Source organism: Thamnophis sirtalis, unplaced genomic scaffold (assembly GCF_051295495.1).
Source record: "Thamnophis sirtalis isolate CommonGarterSnake01/CBP01778 unplaced genomic scaffold, rThaSir2_p1.2 scaffold_2, whole genome shotgun sequence".
In the NCBI taxonomy this organism is placed as follows: Eukaryota; Metazoa; Chordata; class Lepidosauria; order Squamata; family Natricidae; genus Thamnophis; species Thamnophis sirtalis.
Genome location: NW_028261382.1, coordinates 37,690,796 through 37,715,018, shown reverse-complemented (window position 1 = coordinate 37,715,018; position 24,223 = coordinate 37,690,796). Strand labels below are relative to the sequence as shown.

The following is a 24,223-nucleotide window of genomic DNA, read 5'->3' as shown; positions in this document are numbered from 1 at the left end:
ATAAAGAACACATGAGGGAGAGGCAAAAGGAAAAGAAGAAAAGAGCAAAAGCAAAACGGAGAAGTGGAGAAGAATGACGGAATAAAAGGAGAAGGGAAACAATGAACGGATAAAAGAGGAAGAGAAAATGAAATAGGAAAGGAAGAAAGGGAAAGAAGAAAAAAAAGTAGAGAATGAAAGAGGAAAAAGAGGAAAAGGAATAAAAGAAAATAATGAAATAGGAAGGGAAGAAAGGAAAAGAAGAAAAGGGAAAAGAATGACAGAATAAAAGGAAAAGGGAAACAAATGAAAGGACAAAAGAGAAAAAAGAATGGAATAGGAAAGGAAGAAAGGAAAAGTAAAGATGGAAAGAGGAAAAAGAAAAAAAAGGAATAAAAAATTTAAAAAAAGGAAAGGGGGGAATGTAAAAGAGAAATAATAATCCCCCCCACCCCTTAACTTAAAGCACCGCTCTCCCTTTCCGGAGATCTCCTGGTGGTCTCCCATCCGCGCGCCCTTGAAACTTGCTTCCCAATCCTTTTGCATTGAGGGGGGGGGAGGCGTCTTTCGGTGGGGGTGGGGGGGTATCTTGCCCTTCCCAAGCATGGCGGGGGGGGGCGACATGCCCTGGCCAAAGATGGCTGAGTCTGGGACTCCGCCTCCCCCCTCCCTCCCCCCCCCAAAAACAAAGCAGCCGCGGGAGGGGCCGAGGCTGCAGGTTGCGCCGGAGCGCGGCTGCCCTTGCGGACTTTGCTCGGTGGGCAGGGCCGTTGCGCGGGTTTTTGCAAAAGCAGCCCCCCGATCCTGCCCCGGCGACATGCTGACCTTCCTAGCCAGGAACATGGTGAGTCCTCTTGGCCAGGCTCCGCGGGCGCCCGCTTGGAGAAGCAGACGGCTGCCCTTCTGGCTTGAGGATGGGGTGTTCCTGCTGCTGCTGCGCGGGAAGGGCTGGGGGATCGCGGGCAAAGGGAGCCCCCTCCGCCCCTTCCCTCCTTTTGCAAACCGATTGCCCGGGCTGACTTTCGCTTTTGCGCGCGGGGTCGTCCTTGCAAAGCGGGAGAGAAAAAGTGTGTGTGTGTGGTTGCGTTGTTGTGTTGTTCCTGCTGGGCACCCCTGTTTTGGGCCCTGTTGCATCCAGGGTTGTTGGTGGTCGTTTTTTTTTTGCAAGGGGGGGTAGGACAAAGGGGCTTTGGGTGGGACAGGAATATCCTCCTTGCGCAAAAGGACTCGCGTGAAACCTTGGCTTTAAGAGGGGGGGGTTTCATTGCACCCCCTTTTGAAAAATGTGGGGGGACACATCTCATTTTTGGCTGTTTCGGAAAAGGATGTTGCCTGCTTCGTTTGTGTGTTGTGGTTCCAGTTGTGAATAAGAAACAGAAGAGCAAAATAGTTTTTCTTTTTTTAAATCTGGCAAGAAAATAACAAAAAAAGGAATCACAACCGAAGCAAAACAAGGACCACAATGTTGTGAGTCCCGCACACTTACCATAGTTCGTTTAGTGGCCCTTTCAAGATGACGGCGGCATTGGGAAAAAGTGACTTACGACCGTTTCTTTACGCTGCATTATGGGCCCCCCGTCCTGTCACCAAAATTGAGGATATATATATATATTTTTGGACAACTGGCTGATATTGGGTTTCGTGCTCTGTGGGTTTGCCCTGCCTGCCCCTCCCTCCCTCCTGCTTTTTAATAATTAGCTGCTTTATTAATTAATTCAGTGTTTCTCAACCTTGGCAACTTGAAGATGTCTGGATTTCAACTCCCAGAATTCCCCAGCCAGCATTTGCTGGCTGGGGAATTCTGGGAGTTGAAGTCCAGACATCTTCAAGTAGCCAAGGTTGAGAAACACTGAATTAAGCCGAGCATGAAGGGGGAGCATGCGGGGGGGCGGGGTCAGTATCGGTACCGTCCCGCTAAAAATTAGGATGATTTTAGTAGCGCCAAACGTAATCGACGTCTTGCAGAGGTGTTAGTCCTCCATTTCGCGGCACAGGGGGCCGTGGCATTCGCCGTTAAGCGGTGCGGTGGTTCACCCAGGCATCGCACGGCCGCGACAATCTTTCTTGCCGTGGTCGTTGAGCAAATCACTGCAGCCGTTAAGCGAATCCCGCTTCCACCCCATCCATGGCTTGTTGTGAATTTGCTGGCGGGGAGGGTTGTGAGTCAGTCGATCACATGACCCTGGGACAGAGAAACTGTCATAAGTCCATGCCAGTTGCCCAGGGGTGGAATTTCAATCAAGGCACCGCAGGGATGTTGCGATGCTCGGGAGTCGTACGAGGAGGAGTTGAAAGTCACGTTTTTTCATCAGCCAAATTTTGAATGGTCACTAAATAGATGGTCACAATTCGAGGACGTCTGTAACGCAATGCAAAATTTGAAACCACCCTAAAAAGCCGCCTCGACTTACGAACACAATAGAGGCCAAAATCGCTAAGCGGGAGACATTTGTTAATTGAGTTTTGCCCCGTTTTGAGACCTGCCTGGCCGCTGTTGTTAAGTGAATCGCTGCGGGCGTTGAGTCGGCCACACGGTTGTTAAGCGAATCCGGGCTTCCCCGTTGACTTCGCCCGTCAGAAGGTCTCAAAAGGGGATCAGGAGACCCCCAGGGACACTGCAGCCATCATAAATACGAGTCAGTTGCCAAATGCTTGAATTTTGATGCTTGCAACGATCGTAAAATTTGAAAAAGTCATCGGTCGCTTTTTCCAGTGCCGCTGTAACTTGGAGCGGTCGCTAAAGAGAGCAGTTGCAAGTAGGGGACTATCGGTAGAAGCAGATCTTCCACGGTGCATGTTTGGCCTTTCCCAATCCTCGTTGGCTGGGCCGGCTTCCAGGAAAACTTTGGAATGAGTAATTGTATTAATTAGACTTCAGAGAAGCACAGAGCGCTAATTTGGCCCGGCCTAAATTATTTTGGGGTGTGCTTGAGGAGGAGGATGAAACTGGGGCTCCTGCTTCCTGAAGAAAGACTTTTCCCGTGTACGGATTCAGTTTCGGGCATCTTTATTGCCATGCAGGGCGACTCCGGTCGATGCCAATCCCGAATGGTAAGAGCTGTCGGGCATCGTAGCCCTGAAAAGGCGATTTGGGGAGCCACCTGGCATAGCTGGTTTCAAGGGGATGCCTGCCCTGTGCAGAAGAGGGTCAGACTGGAGGACCACAAGGGGGCCTTTTCCAACTCTTAAGCTCTTTCCTTCGAAGGAGATTATTTCTTGCACCGGCAGGCAAAGGAATCTGCAGAGCGGGCTGGTGAAGGACAGCTAGCGCAGAATTTAAAAGGAAAAATAAATTTTAAAAACAGCAGAGAATTCCCACGCCGGCAGGCTGAACGTTAAAAATTGCTTGGAAACTGCCGGGAGGGGAAAAGTTGTTTAACCGCATCAGGTTGGCAAATAGAAACGGGTTGCACCCTGCTTTCAAAAAGTGCACCAGGAACCGTAGCGAACTCGTAACTGGTTGGGTTTGCGGTAGCAAAATAATAATAATAATAATCAGATTTTTGTTTAGCCCCACAATCTGATTAACAGAGAGAAATTTTATGAGGTGCATCAGCTCGGTTTGAGTGTAGGCTAGAGCAGTGTTTCTCAACCTTGTCAACTTGAAGATGTCCGGACTTCAACTCCCCAGAATTCCCCAGCCAGCGAATGCTGGCTGGGGAACTCTGGGAGTTGAAGTCCGGACATCTTCAAGTTGACAAGGTTGAGAAACACTGTCCTAACCACTGCTGGGGAATTCTGGGAGTTGAAGTCCGGACATCTTCAAGTTGACAAGGTTGAGAAACACTGTCCTAACCACTGCTGGGGAATTCTGGGAGTTGAAGTCCGGACATCTTCAAGTTGACAAGGTTGAGAAACACTGTCCTAACCACTGCTGGGGAATTCTGAGAGTTGAAGTCCGGACATCTTCAAGTTGACAAGGTTGAGAAACACTGTCCTAACCACTGCTGGGGAATTCTGGGAGTTGAAGTCCGGACATCTTCAAGTTGCCAAGGTTGAGAAACACTGGGCTAGAGAAGAGGGTTTAATCATGGGATAGTTTTTAATCTGTTGAAATGAATCTGTTCCTAATCTTGTCTCGTTTTAATTTGCTTTAGTCTTTTTCTGTCTGCCTTTTTTATAATCCGTAAGCCGCCCGTCTTCAACTTACAGGGGGCCGTGGGTGGCACAAATATTTAATAAACAACCCGTAAATCGTCATAAAGTAGAATACAAGACGATCGGCTTTTGTTGGTGGAAAAAATGAGGTTACCAAAGCGCCTGGTTTTGAGTTGGTAGGTAGCCTAGTTTGCTTCCTGGGATGCCTGGGGAAGAGTTTGTGTGTTTGTTTGTGTGTGGGTGTGATTAGCCAAATTACATAACAAGGCTGCTTTGTCGCCAACCTTGTTGCTACAGTTACTCCTCGACTTACGACCTCCGTTGGGGTGGGAGCTTTCATTGGTGAGCAGTGTGGTTGTTAAGTGCATTGTGCTAAATTTTACAACCTTAAAGCGGTGGCAAAGCTAGACGGCATCCTAAAAAGCAGAGACAACAAAAGTGTGTATAATCAAGGCTGTGGTTTTCCCAGTGGCAACGGATGGCTGTGAAGGTTGGACCACAAGGAAGGCTAAGCACCAAAGAATGGAGGCCTTTGAACTCTGGTGCTGGAGAAGAAGACTCCTGCATTGAGTCCCTTGGACTGCAAGGCCATCCAACTGGTCAGTCCTAGAGGAGATCAGCCCTGGCTGCTCTTTAGAAGACCAGATCCTGAAGATGAGACTCAAATCCTTTGGCCACCTGATGAGAAGGAAGGACTCCCTGGAGAAGAGCCTCATGCTGGGAACGATGGAGGGCAGAAGAAGAAGAAGGGGACGGCAGAGAAGGAGGTGGCTGGATGGAATCACCGAAGCAGCCGGCCTGAGCTTCAATGGACTCCAGAGGATGGGAGAGGACAGGAAGGCCTGGAGGAACGTTGTCCGTGGGGTCACGATGGGTTGAACACAACTTCGCAACCAACAACAACAAAAGAATCCAGCTTCCCTTGTTGACTTTGAGTGTTGTAGTAGTTGGCTGGGACAGTCGCAAAAGGCAGTTGTGTGATCATGGGATACAAACATGCCAGTTGCCACGCGCTGCAATGGTCGTAAATGCGAGGACCGCTTGCAGGTCGCCTTTTTTTTTAAGCACGGTTGTGGCTGCAAACCGTCGCTAAACAAATGGCTGCAATTCAAGGACTACCTGATTTTAAAAACCGGAGCCTCCGTTTTGTTAGGGCTTTTGGCAGCTGCAAAAATGTATTTTTAGCGCATCTATAAATAAATCACAGGGGGTATTGATTGCATTGCTTTTCTCTAATTGCAACGGCGGCTTTTAATTTTGCCTGTTAATTTTGGTTGGGATGACACGGTGAAGCCCCGTTGGGGAGGTTGACTTAAAAAATAAAACCTCCGTACCTACTTTCTAATTGAGATTTTGCACTCTTCGGCTGATCTGTTACTAAAGTAAATGATTAGCCTGAATTAAACAGTTAAGCTCCCTACGTGGATCATCGTTACTCCAGAAATCTTTTCAAAGTTTGGCTGATTTTGTTACGGGATCATTTGGGGGGGTGGGGGTGTCAGATAAGGTGGAAAAACAGTGTTGGTCTTTCCCAGTTGTTAAGGGGCTGCCCCAAAGAAGAGGGAGTCCAGCTGAGGGCAGGACAAGAAGCAATGGGTGGAAACTAATCAAGGAGAGAAGCAACTTAGAACTAAGGAGAAATTTCCTGACAGTCAGAACAATTAATCAGTGGAACAACTTGCCTCCAGAGGTTGTGAACGCTCCAACACTGGAAGTCTTTAAGAAGATGTTGGATATCCATTTGTCTGAAGTGGTGTAGGGTTTCCTGCCTAGGCAAGGGGTTGGACTAGAAGACCTCCAAGGTCCCTTCCAGCTCTGTTATTCTATTCTATTCTATTCTACTCTACTCTTCTATTCTATCTTCTATTCTATTTTCTCTTCTACTCTACTCTAACCACCTGAGGGCAGGGCAAGAAGCAATGGGTGGAAACTAATCAAGGAGAGAAGCAACTTAGAACTAAGGAGAAATTTCCTGACAGTGAGAACAATGAATGCTCCAACACTGGAAGTTTTTAAGAAGATGTTGGATAGCCATTTGTCTGAAATGGTATAGGGTTTCCTGCCTAGGCAGTGGGTTGGACTAGAAGACCTCCAAGGTCCCTTCCAATAACTCTGTTGTTCTGTTCAGACCGTTTGTGTTTTGAAAGGTGAGCGAGCTTCGTTTCTTCCTTCCCTGCCTGCCTCCCAAAATCCAAATGAGAAGCTGGCATAGTTTCCCCTCGGCCCTCATGCTGCTCAGGGCGTGAAGCACAAGACCTCACATGTCACCTGCAGCTGGGAATGTGGGATCCCGGAGGGAGGATCTCCCCACCAAAACGATCCTCTTGTTTCGGAATTCTTGTGACCAGCTTCACCCTTTTTGCCCTTAAGTCGCTGCTGAGCGTAGATTTTATATGTTAAGAAACGTCCGGTGTATTAAGGGGACGAAGCAAATCATAACTTGAGAAATGGAGAAGCAAGGAAAAAAAAGACAAAAAATGATAAATCAAAAAGGAAACAGATTGCAAATAAGGAAATGTATAGACTTCTGTCTTCCATACTTTTCTTTCTTTCTTTCTTTCTTTTTCTTTCTTTCTCTCTCTTTCTTTCTCTCTTTTTTCTCTTTCTTTCTTTCTTTCTCTCCCTCCCTCCCTATGAAATTTGAAGCTCATTGGTTATAGCAGTGCTCCTTGACAACTGTTAAGATGTGTGGACTTCAACTCCCAGAATTCCCCAGCCAGGAGAATTGTGGGAGCTGAAGTCCACACTTCCTTCTTTCCTTTATCTCTCCTTCCTTCCTTCCTTCCTTCCTTCCTCCCTCCCTCAATCCCCATAATTTTTTTCTTTCTTCTTCCAGCAAAAAGAGTCCACAGACCATCAGGTCCAAAACTTCCTCTGTAAAGCCGGAGAAAAACGTTCCCCTGGAATTGGATGGCTTTTAATACATGCAAATAAACAAATAATTTAAAAATAAATAAATTACCTCTCCTGCTTTGAATGGGGTGGGGAAGCCTAGCTCAATTCTTTTTCCAGATGATGGCATTTTGGTCCGGCAGCTGGTAGCCTGTTCCCTGAACTGCTAGATTTCTACAAGGAAACAAAGTTGGAAGAAATTTTGAATCCTGTTCCCTTATTTCCAGCTTTCTCCATGCAGGGAGTCTTGTTCAAAAAGCAAATTAAAAATAAACAAGGGCTGTTCATTCACATGTCTGTGTTTCGTAGGAGTGACGGGGGGAAGGAACACTCACAGTTGTGCTGTTTGTTTGTTAACAGGCGAAGCCGTCCAGCTGGTTGAAGCCGGTGGCCTTGCGGAAGCTCCGGGGCCGCTACCTGACCCACCAGGAAGGGCTGCCCCATCTGCCTGTCCCCCCCCTGCAGCAAACTTTGGACCGGTACCTCTTGATGCTGGAGCCCATCATTAGCGAGGAGGAGCTGAGCCACACCAAAGATTTGGTGCGAGAGTTTCGGAAACCGGGCGGCGTTGGAGATCGGTTGCAGAAAGGGCTGGAGAGAAGAGCCCGGAAGAGCGAGAATTGGGTAGGTGGGATCCTGAGCACCGTCCGTGTGTGTGTGTGTGTGTGTGTGTGTGTGTGTGTGTGTGTGTGTGTGTGTGTTGGGTTTTAGAGATCTGTTGGTGGAGATTCCAGGTTGCCCCAAAGGTGCTTTTCCTTTTTTTTTTTTTTTATTAAATGTTTTTTAAGTTTTAGTTTAAAACTGGTACAACATCTTTCTTAATATATCAATCAATTGCAGATAATACAGAAAAAAAACAACAAAGACAACAATCAGAAAAACAAAACGAAACACAGGTATCTATTATGAAAAAATAAGAAGTATATCAACTGGTTACAACATGTTTTGGTGCTTCTCTTCGATTAACTCCTATTAATTCAAGTATCTTAACTCAAATATTTGCCATATCAAGATCATTATACCTCCGGTTTTAATTATTATAATTATTTAAACATCCTTCATCCTTAGTTATGCTAAGGAATTAGTCCATGACACATGCTGGCAGTTCATTTACTTATTTGTAAAATCCTCTATTATCATCAAATCCTCATGTTCTATTTTAACTAAACATCCATAATATTCAGTTATATCATATATCCTAACATTTTCCCAATGTTGATTAACATTTAATTATATGGATTTTATTTAATTTTTTAATAGTGCTAATTATTATAGTTAATACTCTTTATGTATACCCTAAAAGTGTTTTCTCATATCCAATTGTTAGTTATCATATCGACTCCACATTATATACATTACTATTAATATCAATTATTATTCAACTATATCTGTTACACAAAAAAGCAATTAGATTTAGCTAATTTTCAGTTATATTCATCAATCTATCAACCAATTCCAAATTATATATATTGCTATCTATATCAATCATTGTTCAGCTATATCTATTACAAATTGAAGTAATCCGATCTAAATATTTTAGCTAAACATCCATAATATTCAATTATATCATATATCATAACATTTTCCCAATATTAATTAACTTTTGATTGTATGGGTTCTATTTAGTTTTTTTAATAGTGCTAATTATTATAGTTAATACTCTTTATGTATAATCTAAAAGTATTTTCTCATATCCAATTGTTAATTATCATGTCAATTCCACATTATATACATTGCCATCAATATCAATTATTATTCAACAATATTTGTTACACAGAAAAGCAATTAGATTTAACTAGTTTTCAATTGTATTCAACAAACTATCAGCCAATTCCAGATTATATATATTGCTATCCATATCAGTCATTATTCAGCTATATCTATTACATATTAAGGTAATCCGATCTAGCTAATTTTAAATTTTTTTGTCAGCCTGTGTCCCTCCAGCCACAAGGTTTCCTCCGTCCAGTAGCCATTCGTTGAATAGGTTTACCAAATGTTTCCATAAGCAAGTCCAAACAAAAATATTTCGGCAGCAAAGGTGCTTTTCCAAGAGGCAACTAGATTTCCTTTGTTTTTTCCTCGAAGGGGTTTCGCTTCTCATCCAAGAAGGTTCTTCAGTTCTCAGTTCAGCTCTTCAGAGCTGAAGAAGCTTCTTGGACAAGAAGCAAAACGTCTTCCAGGGGGGGAAAAACAAAGAAAGTCCAGCTGCCTCTTGAAAAAGCACCTTTGGGGTCTGAGAGACCCTTTCCAACCAGAAACTCCGAGAGGGATCCTTACAGTCCCTTAAATAGGAGCCAGCCATGTGCGGCAGCAGCCAAAAAAATCCAACACAATCCCATTAACGGAGGGATAGAATCAAGATCACTACCGCTTTATAAAACATCACCCGGCTCAGAAAGCATCAAGGACCCCACCACTGACTTCTTCCTCCTCCTCTCTGCAAACCCCACTCCCTCCTAGACTGATGACATCACCTAGTTTGGTAACGAAACGTCCACAAGAAAACCACCAAGCTCAGAGACCACCACCAAAGACCCCTGAGCCTGCAAGCCATCTTTTCTTTTCTGCCACACCTTCGACTGTGGGAAAATAGGAGTCGGGTGATAGGTAGCCATAACAACATTCTTCTTAAGAGCCAAGGTGGCGCAGTGGTTAAAAGCAGCACTGCAGGCTACTGCTAGATCAGCAGGTCAGCGGTTCAAATCTCACCGGCTCAGGGTTGACTCAGCCTTCCATCCTTCCGAGGTGGGTAAAATGAGGACCCAGATTGTTGGGGGCAATATGCTGACTCTTTGTAAACCGCTTAGAGAGGCCTGAAAGGCCTATGAAGCGGTATATAAGTCTACTGCTATTGCTATTGCTATTGCTATAGAAAGTCAAGGTCATCTTTGTGGCCGGAACTGGATGTGAGGAATCTGTCTTTGTGGCAGTGGGAGATTGGACCATGGGATGGACTTATGGGTGTGGGGGGCAGGATCTTGAACTTTCAACTGGGTGGAGAAAACCGGGAAGCTTTCAGATTCGGGTTAATGTCCCAGATGTGCCAACGTGGCTCTCTTCATCAATTGGGACTTTCAGGAATCTTTTCCCTCATTTAATTGTGGATGTTATTTGGAACCCTGACAATTCTTATCAATCCGTGGGCCACTGCAACTTATTGCATGCTCTCTTTTCTCAACCGAGCTTTCAGACTGGTGGCTGAAAACAGCGTACCTGGAATATCGGCTGCCTGTGGTCATCCATTCCAGCCCTGGCGTGGTGCTGCCCAAACAGGATTTCCTGGACCGCCAAGGTCAGCTCAGGTGAGCCTCCTTTAAAGCCTTGTGGTTGAGCCTCGTTGCTGTAAAAGGCCCATCGGAAGAAGGAAGAACATTTTAGCTTTCAAACAGAGCCAAGATAAGGTTCCAGGGACAAGATGGATGAATAAGATTAGATGAATAAAGAATGTTTATTATGGTCACCGTTGACTAGTAAACTAGTCACTCAGACATAAGAAATTTACGTACTGTACCTAAACGTCCGCACTCCCAAATTATATTCGTTTTTATTCTGTCTTTTGGGGGTTTCTTTTGAATAGTTCGTTGTTCTGTTGTGGTTTTTCTAGTTGTGATCTTCTTTTGATCCCCTGTGTGTTTTGTCAACCCTTCTGGAAGGAAAGCGACACCATAGCAGGGTGCATTTTGTGTTTTTTTTAAAGAAATCAAGGTTATTTTTTTCCTTTCCTATACATTCACAAATATACAGTCTTGTAAATACTATTAACGTTTGTCTATTAACGATTGACTTTTATCACGCTCTTCTTAACAAATATAGAAAACACACTTTCTTGCCACCCCGTAGCTCTCATCTTTTTCCCCGTAACAACAATCCGTCTTCTCAATCTCCTTTCTCTGCCTTCTCCTTTCCTCCTCTCCTTCCTCTTTCCTTCCCTTTTTCCTCCACTCCTCCTCTCTTCTACTCCTTCCAGGGGGCATTTGGGACGCTGCTCCTTTTGCCAATCCTCTAATCGCTGCTAGTATTTTTAGCATTCCTCTGTCAGGTCTGCCCTGATTGAGTGGGGAGGGGGGGGATATTTGATCTTTGCAGTGTTGTTGTGGGGAGGGGGGTCACCTTTCCTTCACTATCCCACCAGCCCCCCTTTCACCTTTCCTCCACTTCTGGCCTGCATTTAAAAATACCAGCCAATGCAAGGGAAGAGCAAACGGTGAGTGCATCAAAAAGGAATTTTCCTTCCCCTGCAGTGCCCGTCCTTTCCCCGCCTGGCCTGGCTCCGATCTGCAGATGGACCCCCCCACCTCTACCTAGGGCCCCTCCCCCAGCAGGTCACTCAGGCAGCAGGGGGCTGCTCGGAGTTGGAAGGGACCTGGGAGGTCTTCTAGTCCAGTGCTTCTCAACCTTGGCAACTTGAAGATGTCAGGACTTCAACTCCCAGAATTCCCCAGCCAGCTTTCGCTGGCTGGGGAATTCTGGGAGTTGAAGTCCTGACATCTTCAAGTTGCCAAGGTTGAGAAACACTGTATCTAGTCCATCCCCCTGCTCAAGAGACCCTCCAGTGTTGGGGCAGCCAGAGCTTCTGGAGGCAACCTGTTCCAAAGTTTTGGGAAACTGCTATCATGATGATGACGGTCATATTATTTACAGTGGCAGCTTCATCCTTCGAATGCTCGTCCCCCTTGACCTCTGCAAAGATTTGAGCCAAAGAGCCCCCTGTTCCATTTGGCAGAAGGCTCCAGGCCCTCCGGGCGGCTGACCTTGGTAGCTTCCTCCACCCCAGCCTGAAACTAGAAGCCTCCCTGGTTTCTGCTAAGCCCCCTCCTGACCTGTTTCCTCCGGACTCTTTCCAGGTTTGCGGCCAAGATGATTGAGGGGGCTCTGGACTTCAAGACGATGATTGACAAGTGAGTTGGGAGGCCTTTTTCCGATCTCCGAGGGGGCTTAACGGTCCTTGAATGTGGCAGAGTTCAGCCCTTCTCTCCCTCTCTGTTTGCCCGTCCATCTCTTTTACTTTCACTGGCGTTCCTTGGGGTACGAAACGGAAATAACGGCCAGAAAGGAAATGGGGAAAGGGGAAAATGAAAAGAATAGCAATAGCAGTTAGACTTATATACCGCTTCATAGAGCTTTCAGCCCTCTCTAAGCGGTTTACAGAGTCAGCATATCGCCCCCAACAACAATCCGGGTCCTCATTTCACCCACCTCGGAAGGATGGAAGGCTGAGTCAACCTTGAGCCGGTGAGATTTGAACAGCCGAACTGCAGATAACAGTCAGCTGAAGTGGCCTGCAGTACTGCACCCTAACCACTGTGCCACCTCGGCTCTAGATAGATAGATAGATAGATAGATAGATAGATAGATAGATAGATAGATAGATAGATAGATAGATAGATAGATAGATAGATAGATAGATAGATAGATAGATAGATGATAGATAGATAGATAGATAGATAGATAGATAGATAGATAGATAGCAATAGCAGTTAGACTTATATACCGCTTCATAGAGCTTTCAGCCCTCTCTAAGCGGTTTACAGAGTCAGCATATCGCCCCCAACAACAATCCGGGTCCTCATTTTACCCACCTTGGAAGGATGGAAGGCTGAGTCAACCTTGAGCCGGTAAGATTAGAACCCTGAACTGCAGATAACAGTCAGCTGAAGTGGCCTGCAGTACTGCACCCTAACCACTGCGCCACCTCGGCTCAGAAAGAAAAGCGGGTTTGCGGAATCCGGCAAGGCTGGAAGTATCTCTTTCCCCCCTCTTGGGATACCTGAGGAGGGGTTTTTCCAGTTTAATCAAAAAGTCAACACTCTGTTTTCCTCCACGATGCTCTTCCCACAAAGGCTGGCCCTCTGTGGCTGCCCCAAAACTTTTCAAAAGCTGTTTTCAAAGTTCCAGATTTTTGGAGCTTTAACCCCCATCGCCAGCCACAACTCACTAGGCGCCTAGTTTTCCACCGCTCTTCTCTTCCCACCTTTTTTCTCCAGCGAAACTCTACCTGTGGAATATCTCGGTGGGAAGCCACTCTGCATGAACCAGTACTACCAGATCCTCTCCTCCTGCCGCATCCCGGGTCCCAAACACGATTCGGTGGTGAACTACGCCAAGGGGAAGAAATCTCCCACTCATATCACTGTGGTTCACAATTTTCAGGTAGGCAGGTATATGGGAGATTCCACTCTATGCACCCTGCGTCTCTGCATTTGTGGAGCGTCAGAGGTAGAGGACCTGCCTCACGTCCGATTGGGCTGTTGCTTGTGGAAGGGGGTGAGGGGCAGAGACCTTGGTCCATGTACCAAACGGATCCCCCCTTGGGATCCCCCTATCAAAACAACTTACTTTATGTGTAGCCAGAACCGGGAAATAACATTCAACACAGCCACAGTCCTTCAACAAAATGGGTCGGTTGAGATCTGAGATACGTGGGACCGATTGGGGTAGATTGCAAGGGTGACACCGAAATGTAACTTTATCATATTTTTCTCTATATCCTAAATTATTGCATTCTATTCCAATTTCATTCTAGACCAGTGTTTCTCAACCTAGGCCACTTGAAGATGTCCGGACTTCAACTCCCAGAATTCCCCAGCAGTGGTTAGGACAGTGTTTCTCAACCTTGTCAACTTGAAGATGTCCGGACTTCAACTCCCAGAATTCCCCAGCCAGCGAATGCTGGCTGGGGAATTCTGGGAGTTGAAGTCCGGACATCTTCAAGTGGCCTAGGTTGAGAAACACTGGTCTAGACTGTATTTTATTCCAATTCCATTTGCAATCGTATTTTATCAAATTCCATTTTGTCAAATCTTAGTAATGATTTGTTTCTGGAACTTTCCACTTTGGCGTGGCCCCGAGGGCTAATCAATAAAGACTCACTGTCGTAGGTGGTCCTTTGAACTATTGCTTGTTGCCGGCGTTTCGTGACCCATCTAGGTAACATCATCAGTAGTGGGGTGTGGGGGTGTGACTTGCTCCCTGTTTATACAGAGTAGCTCTGAGCCGAGTGGTTTGCACGCAGATTTTTCAATGACCCAATTAGGTAACATCAACTACATTCATTCTTTCATTCTTTTATTCTTTCACCAGTCAAATGTCCCTTTGTCCGACTTGGAAACAACATCAGTGTCAGGTTTGTTTCCTGTTTATATAAGATTAACCGTGGTTTTCTAGTGAAAAGGTTTTTATTTTCCATTTTTTCATTTTCATACACTCACATATATACTGTGCATAGCCGGGGCCATACAACATTAAACAATAATCGCAGCAATTCCTCTTGTCAACAATATCCCCCCAAAATAGAAACCCAATATACCTCTTCCACTCTCCGTACACCTCTTTCTTCCACCCCCCTCCAACTTTCTATCTTCCCTCCATCATAGCAATAGCAATAGCAGTTAGACTTATCTACCGCTTCCTAGGGCTTTCAGCCCTCTCTAAGCGGTTTACAGAGTCAGCATATTGCCCCCAACAACAATCCGGGTCCTCATTTCACCCACCTCGGAAGGATGGAAGGCTGAGTCAACCCTGAGCCGGTGAGATTTGAACAGCCGAACTGCAGAACTGCAGTCAGCTGAAGTAGCCTGCAGTGCTGCATTTAACCACTGCGCCACCTCGGCTCCTCCATCATCCCCCTCTACCCTACTTCCCCTCCCACTCTACCACTCCTCTCTCCTGATCCACTCCCTCCCTTCCTTCTCACCCTCCCTCCCCTCCTCTCTCCCGTCCCTCTCTACCCGTCTTTCTTCTATTCCTCTCCTCCTCCCCTTGGTGTATTTCCACTCTATATGTCAATGTACTCAACTTGTCCTATTTTTACAGAGAAATTAAAGAGAAACAGTATACATGCGAAGTCGCATTACACTGAAATCTAACACATAGTATATATCCCTCCCTCTCCCCACCATGGTTTAACCATGGTTTCAACTGGGAAACTGAGCATCCCAGATCAAGCTAAGTCCCAAAATGCTAGAGAATTCCTTAGACGGATGAACCATCAACGGGCACACAGAATGAATCACATCTACACACCGTTCAAATGAAAACAAAAAGAAAAGAGAAAACTCCTCTTTGCCAGCAGTCAATACCCAGATAAGCAGGATTAACCCTAGACCAATATTCAAGCAGTGAAAAAACTACCAAGAAAACACACACACACACACACACAAAATACTGACAGGGCAAGCAACTTGCATAAAAACAGAGAGCAAACACCGCTCACCCGCTAGCACTGATGATGTTACCCAGTTAGGTTATGAAACGACTGCAAGAAAACTCTGGTTTTTTGTACCGTTCTTCACCTGCTTCCTTTAAATAAAACCGGCGACAAATAAGTTGCGTATTTATTTGCCATGTAAATTTAATAGATGACAATTTGCCGCTTCTCCTTTTTTTCCAGTTCTTTCAGCTGGATGTTTACCGCAGCGACGGGAGCCCTCTGACCACCGACCAGATTTTTATTCAGCTGGAAAAGATTTGGAATACGTCCCTTCAAACCAACAAGGAGCCCATCGGGATTTTAACAAGCAATCATCGCAACACTTGGGCCAAAGCCTACAACAACCTCATCAAAGGTCAACCCCCATCCCTTACTCCCAGGGAGGCCCCACATGGGTTACCCTCCATTGCTTGTCATGAATGATTGAAGGAACTGGGTGTGTCTAATTTAATGAAAAGAAGGACTAGGGGAGACATGATAGCAGCCTTCCAATATCTCAGGGGTTGCCCCAAAGAAGAGGGAGTCAAGCTATTCTCCAAAGCACCTGAGGACAGAGCAAGAAGCAATGGGTGGAAACTAATCAAGGAGAGAAGCAACTTAGAACTGAGGAGAAATGACAGTGATAACAATTAATCAGTGGAACAATTTGCCTCCAGAAGTTGTGAATGCTCCAACCCTGGAAGTTTTTAAGAAGATATTAGATAGCCATTGAGCTAGAGTGGTATGAAGTCTTCCTCTTGAGCAAGGGTTGGACTAGAAGACCACCAAGGTCCCTTTCAACCCTTATTATTCTATGTTCTATGTAGGGGAACTAAAGATAAACTTCAGAAATTGTGGGTGCTCCCCCCCCCCCTGGAGGTTTTTAAGAAGAGACTAGACAACCCTTTGAGTGAGACAGTAAAGGGTCTTCTGCTTGAACAGGGGGTTGGACTAGAAGACCTCTGGCGTCCCTTTGAACACTTGTGATTCTGTAGTCTGTGTGTCTGTGTTGATGGAGCGTTTCCTTCCTTTCCAGACAAGACCAACAAGGAATCCGTCCGCACGATCGAAAAGAGCATTTTCACCGTCTGCTTGGACGCCCCGATTCCCCGGGTCTCAGACGACGTCTATAAGAGCCGGGTGGCTGCCCAGATGTTGCACGGTGGAGGGAGCCGATGGAATAGTGGGAACCGCTGGTTCGACAAGACCCTGCAGGTAAATTGGTGTGGAGTAGGCCTTCCCTCCACCTTTGCCTCCGTCCCAAGGTTTCTGACACGGGGGGCTGGGTGGAATTTCCTGGCCACAGTTGGGGTGTCCGTCCAGCCTCCACCCAATTTTAGGAAGCCAGAATTCTGTCGATTTCAGTGCGATGGCTTTTCAATGCTGGCCTTGGAGGAAAACACAGGAGGTTTTTCCGATCGAGCGCTAAATCTAATCTAACAAAGAGAAGAGGGGAGGCACGAGAGCAGTTTTCCGATATCTCGGGGGCTGCCCCAAAGAAGAGGGAGTCAAGCTATTCTCCAAGGCACCCGAAGGCAGGACAAGAAGCAATGGGTGGAAACTAATCAAGGATAGAAGCAACCTAGAACTGAGGAGACATTTCCTGCCGGTTAGAACCAGTGTTTCTCAACCTTGGCAACTTGAAGATGTACGGACTTCAACTCCCAGAATTCCCCAGCCAGCGAATGCTGGCTGGGGAATTCTGGGAGTTAAAGTCCGGACATCTTCAAGTTGCCAAGGTTGAGAAACACTGGTTAGAACAAATAACCAGTGGAACAGCTAGCCACTGGAAGTTGTGGATGCTCCATCGTTGGAGGCCTTTAGGAAGAGATTGACAGCCATTTCTCTGGAATGGTGTAAGGTCTCCTGTTGTAGCAGGGGTGGGTTGGACTAGAAGACCTCCGGGGGTCCCTTACGGTCCTAGGATTTTAAGGAAGAGTAAAATATCAGGAAGGAAAGGAAACTCAGCAACGGAGCCGACGCAGCCAGCCCCAATTTCATCTGGGTTTCTCCTTGCAGTTCATTGTGGCGGAAGATGGATCCTGCGGGCTGGTCTACGAACACGCACCGTCCGAGGGGCCCCCCATTGTGGCTCTGTTGGATCATATTGTGGAATACACGTGAGTGTCCTGATCTGGGCGCCCCCCAAAAAAGCAGGAGGCAGAGTCCTGGTCCCCACACAACCCCTTTTGTGAAACGAATGTGGATTCCTCTCCTTCAGCCAAGGCCTGGCAAACAGCCTTCCAAAGGAATATTTAGGACCACAGACCTTATCTAGCTTGGAAGGGGCCGAGGTGGCGCAGTGGTTAGGGTGCAGTACTGCAGGCCACTTCAGCTGACTGCAGTTCTGCAGTTCAGCGGTTCTAATCTCACCGGCTCAAGGTTGACTCAGCCTTCCATCCTTCCGAGGTGGGTGAAATGAGGACCCGGATTGTTGTTGGGGGCGATATGCTGACTCTGTAAACCGCTTAGAGAGGGCTGAAAGCCCTATGAAGCGGTATATAAGTCTAACTGCTATTGCTAGATAGATAGATAGATAGATAGATAGATAGATAGATAGATAGATAGATAGATAGATAGATAGATACATAGATAGATAGATAGATAGATAGATAGATAGATAGATAGATAGATAGATAGATAGGCAGACAGGCAGACAGACAGACAGACAGACAGACAGACAGACAGATGATAAACAGATATAGCAGTAGACTTATATACCGCTTCATAGGCCTTTCAGGCCTCTCTAAGCGGTTTACAGAGAGTCAGCATATTGCCCCCAACAATCTGGGTCCTCATTTTACCCACCTCGGAAGGATGGAAGGCTGAGTCAACCCTGAGCCGGTGAGATTTGAACCGCTGACCTGCTGATCTAGCAGTAGCCTGCAGTGCTGCATTTAACCACTGCGCCACCTTGGCTCTTATAATGCATGGATGGATGGATGGATGGATGGATGGATGGATGGATGGATGGATGGATGAATGATAGATAGATAGATAGATAGATAGATAGATAGATAGATAGATAGATAGATAGATAAGAGCCGAGGTGGTGCAGTGGTTAGGGTGCAATACTGATGGCCACTTCAGCTGACTGTTATCTGCAGTTCGGCTGTTCAAATCTCACCGGCTCAGGGTCAACTCAGCCTTCCATCCTTCCGAGGTGGGTGAAATGAGGACCCAGACTGTGGGGGCGATATATGTTGACTCTGTAAACCGCTTAGAGAGGGCTGAAAGGCCTATAAAGCAGTATATACGTCTAATTGCTATTGCTATTCATCCTCCACCTGTGGCCTTCCTCCCAAGTCAACTCCTGTTCCTTAGTTTCTCCCTTCGTCTGGCCACTCTGCGCATGCACAGTGGGAAGAGGCTCCAGCTGTTCTTCTGCCCCACTGATGTCTGACTCTGAAGGCAGCTGGTAACTGTCATACGGCCCTGGCCCCCTCTCTGCCTCCGACACAGAGCCCTCATCATCAGAGCCTCCCCCAGACTCCAGGACTGGCCCATCTCCCTCCTCATCCTCCTCACTCTGCGACTCTGCTGCCAGCTCCGCTGGCCACTGGCATGGGCCAGAATACTAAGGCAGCTTGGCTTTCAAATAGCTTTATTTTCCCCCCTTCTGGCAACTGATCCAGGAGGGTCTTCACATAATCCAGCTGTTGGGCGGTGTTCACTCTTCACTCAATATCCGCTCGTCTTTTCAACGCGTGTTTCTAATTCAAGAATCAGGGGAGCCCTGATTTTCTCTCTTTAAAAAAATGTTTTTTTCCTGTGCTTCAACTATGTCCTCGCTGCTTTTGGTAGAAAGAAGCCAGAGCTTGTAAGGTCTCCCATGGTGCCGTTACCGATGCCGAAGAAACTACGGTTTAACATCACCCCGGAAATCAAGAACGACATTGAACACGCCAAACAGAACCTTAACATGTGAGTAAGCTTCATCACATCACTCCAAAGTCAGTACAGGGTTATGCCCGAAAGCCATCTTTCCTTTTTGGTAAAACTTAACTTTTGTGGAAAAAAATGGGAAGGGGGATTCTATGGAATTGAGATACGTAGCCATAACAACATTCTTTTGGAAACTCAAGGTCATCTTTGTACGTCACTTGGCTGGAACTGGATGGGAGGAATCTGTCTTCGTGGCAGTGGGAGATTGGACCATGGGGTGGACCTGTGGGGGTGGATCTTGATCTTTCAACTGGGTGGGGGCAACCTGGAAGCTTTCAGATCCGGGTTTCCCCAGATGTGCCAACATGACATCTCTAATAAAGTGAAACTTTGAGGAAACTCAAGCGTGGGAGTTTTATTTCGTTGGGGGTGTTATTTGGAATTCTGACACACAGGTAGTCCTCAACTTACAACCATTCAAGAGCCGAGGGGGTGCAGTACTGCAGGCCACTTCAGCTGAGTGCTATCTGCAGTTCGGCTGTTCAAATCCCACTAGGCTCAAGGTTGACTCAGCCTTCCATCCTTCCGAGGTGGGTGAAATGAGGACCCAGATTGTTGGGGGCGATATGCTGACTCTGTAAAACCGCTTAGAGAGGGCTGAAAGCCCTAGGAAGCGGTATATAAGTCTAACTGCTATTACTATTGCTATCTAAGTTTGACGTTCTGGTTTCGATGGTCGTAAGTTGAGGGTTACTTGTGAAGGATCCTTGTCTGATCTGCTTCCCATCCTTCTTCTGCAGCATGGTGCAAGATCTGGATATCAAAGTGACCGTCTTCCATCAGTTTGGGAAAAATTTCCCCAAATCGGAGAAAATCAGTCCGGATGCTTTCATCCAAATCGCTTTGCAGTTGGCTTATTACAGGTAAACGGGGAGCCTGGAGGGGGGGGCTTTTCTTCATTCTTCTGGTGGGTTTCAATTGTTTGAGGATAAAGGTTGCTCCTCCTTCCTCTTCCTCCTTCCTCCTTCCTCCTCCCATCTGCTGGGAAACTGGTGGATTTCTGTAAGAACCAATCCAGGTCTAATCCAGCAGGGCCCAAGAGCTGAGGTGGCGCAGTGGTTAGGGTGCAGTACTGCAGGCCACTTCAGCTGACTGTTATCTGCAGTTCGGCTGTTCAAATCTCACCGGCTCAGGGTTGACTCAGCCTTCCATCCTTCCGAGGTGGGTGAAATGAGGACCCGGATTGTTGTTGGGGACAATATGCTGACTCTGTAAACCGCTTAGAGAGGGCTGAAAGCCCTATGAAGCGGTATATAAGTCTAACTGCTATTGCTATTGCTATCATAGCTTCTTATATACTTAACCAACCAAGGAAACACACCAATCTCCGGACATTTGGAGAAGCAAAGAAGCAGGGGTGAAATCCAGCAGGTTCTGGAGAACCGGTAGCGGAGATTTTGAGTAGTTCAGAGAATCGATAAATACCACCTCTGGCTGGACCCAGGGTGGGGAGGGAATGGGGATTTTGCAATATTCTTCCCCTGCCACGCCCACAGAACCAGTAGTAAAAAAAAATTGAATTTCACCACTTCAAGGAAGTGTTGGATTAAGACAAAGATATGGTTGGAAAAGATGATAAAACAACATATTGAGCTCAAACCAGAAATATTTTTTTTGTTGGGGATATTATCTGAAACTTATAATAAACAGAATACATATTTAATTATTCATATGGTAACCGCAGCTAGAATTGTATCTGCACAATATTGGAAAAGTGAAGAGATTCCTACTTGGTGATTAGAAAAATATTAGAATGTGCAGAAATGAATAGACTAACGTTGGCAATTAAGGAGAAAGAACCATCTGATTATATGATATGATAGGGGAGGTGTTTTACCAATGGCTAGAGAACAAAAAAGGAAACTTGAAATAAAAGAATGGAAAATGTATTATGACAGGGATAAGAATAAAATGATAACTGTTAGCATTAGTATGATGGAAATAATTATAATGAATGTTATTATTGTACATGTATTAGAAGATATGTCAAGAAGGAAATGAAGATATTTATAAGGTTTAACTGTATAATGTATTATATAATCTATGGAAGAATGTCGCACAGAAATATTTGTGTCCGGACGACGCACTGCTTAAGGAAAGATGGAATGTATGTATTTTTAAATTGAAAAAGAAAAAAACTTTTATAAACGCATCAATCTCTCAGCAGAAGTTTTCAGAGGTGGCCCAGCTGCCCTCAAGGCCAAGAGCTCTTCATTCCCCTGGTACTTTCTTGAATTGCTTCATTCCCTTTTTGGATACCAGTTTTAATTTAGGATCGGGGAGGCCCTACATCTCCCATCACCCATCTTTGCTTCCTTTCCCCGTCGTGTTTTTTAGGATGTATGGGGAGCTTTGCTCCACTTATGAAAGCGCCTCGCTTCGGATGTTTCGTCTCGGACGGACGGATACCATCCGCTCGGCCTCCATGGACGTGCTTAAGTTTGTACAGTCCATGGGTGATGAAAAGATCCAGGTAGGCCACTTGGAATCCGTGTTTTCCCCATGACCATCATCCTCTCTTAATGACCCCATAATCCCCTGCAGACAGATCTCCACACTCCTGAAATGAATCTAACGAACGAAGGAACAAATTGTCTCCTGCAAACTCCACTCCCCTTTCGCTCCTCTTTTATTCCTTCTGGGAGGGGCCATTCACCGTCCACCTGTTACTCCCAAGTCCACCCCTGTTCTTTCGCTCTTCCCTTCTCCTGGCCACTCTGTGCATGCGCACACTGGGAACAGGCTCCAGCTGTTCCTCTGCCTCACTGATGTCTGACTCCGAAGGCAGCTGACAACTGTCAGACGGCTCTGCTCCCCCTCCCTGCCTCCGACACAGAGCCCTCCCTAGACTCCAGGACTGGCCCAGGTTCCTCCCCAACCTCCTCACTGTCCGAATCGTCTGCCAGGTCCACTGGCCACTGGCATGGGGCCACAACAAAAGCAAATATGTTCTTAAACCAAATTTATCAAACGGGGAAAAGGTAGGGATGAGCCCCTTGCTAACCATCCATTGACACACTGGAGAAATAGATACCGGTACCTGTTTCCCAGAGAAAGGAAGACAATGGGAAGATGTCCTGTACTTGTAACATTTTTCAAATCTCCGCCATCTTTCTAAGTCTCTTATGGGTTGTGTTTCGCAACTGTTTCTTCCTTAGGGACAGGAGAAGGCAGAACTGTTGAGAAGAGCCACCCAAACACATCGAAGCTATACTGACATGGTGGGTGTTATTATTTTACATTATAGATTAGAATTGCCAGTACCAGATTTTTTCAGAGTATAAGATGCTCCGAAGTATAAGGTGCACCTGGCTTTTGAAGAGGAAAAGAAGAAGAAAAATCCGCCTCCCAGGAATTTGCCTCCTTGCAGCAAACAGCAAACGGCCCGTTTCAGTTGCAGCACAGCCTGATTAGCAGAAGCAGCTGATCGCCGGCTGGATCCGCCTCCCGACCATCAGCTGTTTCAGGCTGCAGGGATCGCCATAGCCCGGTGATGGCTAACTTTTTCCCATTGCATGCCAAAAGCAGGGATAGCGTGGGGGGTGGGGGGGTGGCACGGGCGTGCCCATGCCTATGTTCCCTGCATGTTCTTCTCTCTCTTTCCCGTAGGCCATTAGAGGAAACGCCATTGATCGCCACCTGTTGGGCCTGAAGCTGCAAGCGATCGAGGATCTGGTGAGCATTCCCGAACTCTTCATGGACACCGCCTACGCCGTGGCCATGCACTTCAACCTCTCCACCAGCCAGGTGAGCTGTGGATCATGGTCTTGGGGGTTATTTCTTTCCTTGTTGATTTATTGGGCGACTGTGCACTGCCTCCAAGCCCTCTCTTGTGCTGCATTTCTCCCGAGGGTTTCTGCTGTGGTGAAGGGATGTTCAGAACAATTTGCGGAGTCTTCGACATGAGCATAACAGAGCTTTCCCCTCCAGGTTCAAATGGTTGCAAATGGGGTCCCCAGTTTGAGTGGGTGGGAAAAAAAGCCAGAATGGGGGAAGGACCCCCTGTTTAAATCCACCCACCCATCCATGTTTGTTTAATTTATTTGTATCCTGCCTTTATTATTTTTACAAATAACTCGAGGCAGCAAACATACCCAACTCAACACAATTTCCTCCTATTTTCCCACTACAACAACCCTGTAGGTTCGGCTGAGAGAGAGGGGTTGACCCAAAGTCACCCAGCCAGTTTTCATGCCTAAGGCGGGGCTAGAACTCACCGTCTCCTGGTGATTGGCCCTGTTACCCACCTGGCTTTCATGCCTAAGGCGGGACTAGAACTCCCCGTCTCCCGGTTCCTAGCCCGGTGCCTTAACCACTAGGCCAAAATGTCCTCTCCTCCCTGCAGGTGCCTGCCAAGACAGACTGTGTGATGTGCTTCGGCCCGGTGGTGCCAGACGGCTACGGCATTTGCTACAACCCCATGGAGGATCACATCAATATCGCCGTCTCGGCCCTCAACAGCTGCAGCGAAACCAACGCCGCTCGGATGGCCCATTACCTGAAGGAGGCCCTGCTGGACATGCAGCTCTTGCTCCAGTCCAACCCCAGGTCCAAACTCTAAGAGGGGCGGACAGCCTCTTCGGATGACTGACCTCTGGGGGGGCTTCATCCACACCCTGGACTGCCCCCCTCCTCCCCTCCCGACGGACGGCTTTTCCCGGTTGCGCCAACTTAGTGGGATGGAAATGAACTCCCAACAGCGGAGATCCCTACTGCCTCGCCCGTCTTCCTCCCCCTGCTCTCCTTTCCTCCGTCCGCATCAGTCTGTGCCTTAGAGAGGTTTTGCTGGGAGAATTGGGGGGGGGGGGAGGCTTCTGAATGGAGGGGAATCCGGACCTTCCTTGGTTGGATGCTGGGTAGAAAGAGAAGATCTTGGCTCAAAGCCTCCTCAGAAGGTCGGTCCGAGATTTTGCACAATGCTTGTTGTTCTCTGTGAATATAGAAGTCTGTTTCACATCAGCCTGACGGTTTCCATGGTGGAGCCGTTTTATTGTTTGATGCTAAAGGTTGCTTCTCGTTTATCCTATTCCTTCTTTCCCCTTCTCCATCATTCCTATCTGTCCTCCTTCTTTCTTCTCCTCCTCCTCCTTCATCATCATCACCTCATCTCCTTGTCCA

General features: G+C 46.7%; 1 protein-coding gene across 1 annotated transcript; it reads left to right on the top strand.

Moving 5' to 3' along the window:
- Nucleotides 1-685: 685 nt before the first annotated feature.
- On the top strand, nt 686-24,223 carry CRAT (carnitine O-acetyltransferase). The gene is made up of 14 exons (XM_087704905.1): nt 686-823; nt 7,330-7,593; nt 10,156-10,274; nt 11,817-11,870; nt 12,957-13,122; nt 15,362-15,536; nt 16,197-16,375; nt 17,180-17,280; nt 18,965-19,084; nt 19,846-19,968; nt 21,443-21,578; nt 22,264-22,326; nt 22,715-22,852; nt 23,451-24,223. The coding sequence occupies exons 1-14, from the start codon at nt 797-799 to the stop codon at nt 23,664-23,666; spliced, it is 1,881 nt and encodes a 626-aa protein (XP_087561031.1). The 5' UTR covers nt 686-796; the 3' UTR covers nt 23,667-24,223.

What these genes read in the sequence shown, in the direction of transcription:
- CRAT (XM_087704905.1), top strand. Translation starts at nt 797, where the DNA reads ATGCTGACCTTCCTAGCCAGGAACATG. An exon ending in GACCGCCAAGGTCAGCTCAG is followed by an intron (nt 10,275 to 11,816) that starts GTGAGCCTCCTT and finishes GACTCTTTCCAG; the next exon opens with GTTTGCGGCCAAGATGATTG. An exon ending in CTGTGGTTCACAATTTTCAG is followed by an intron (nt 13,123 to 15,361) that starts GTAGGCAGGTAT and finishes CTTTTTTTCCAG; the next exon opens with TTCTTTCAGCTGGATGTTTA.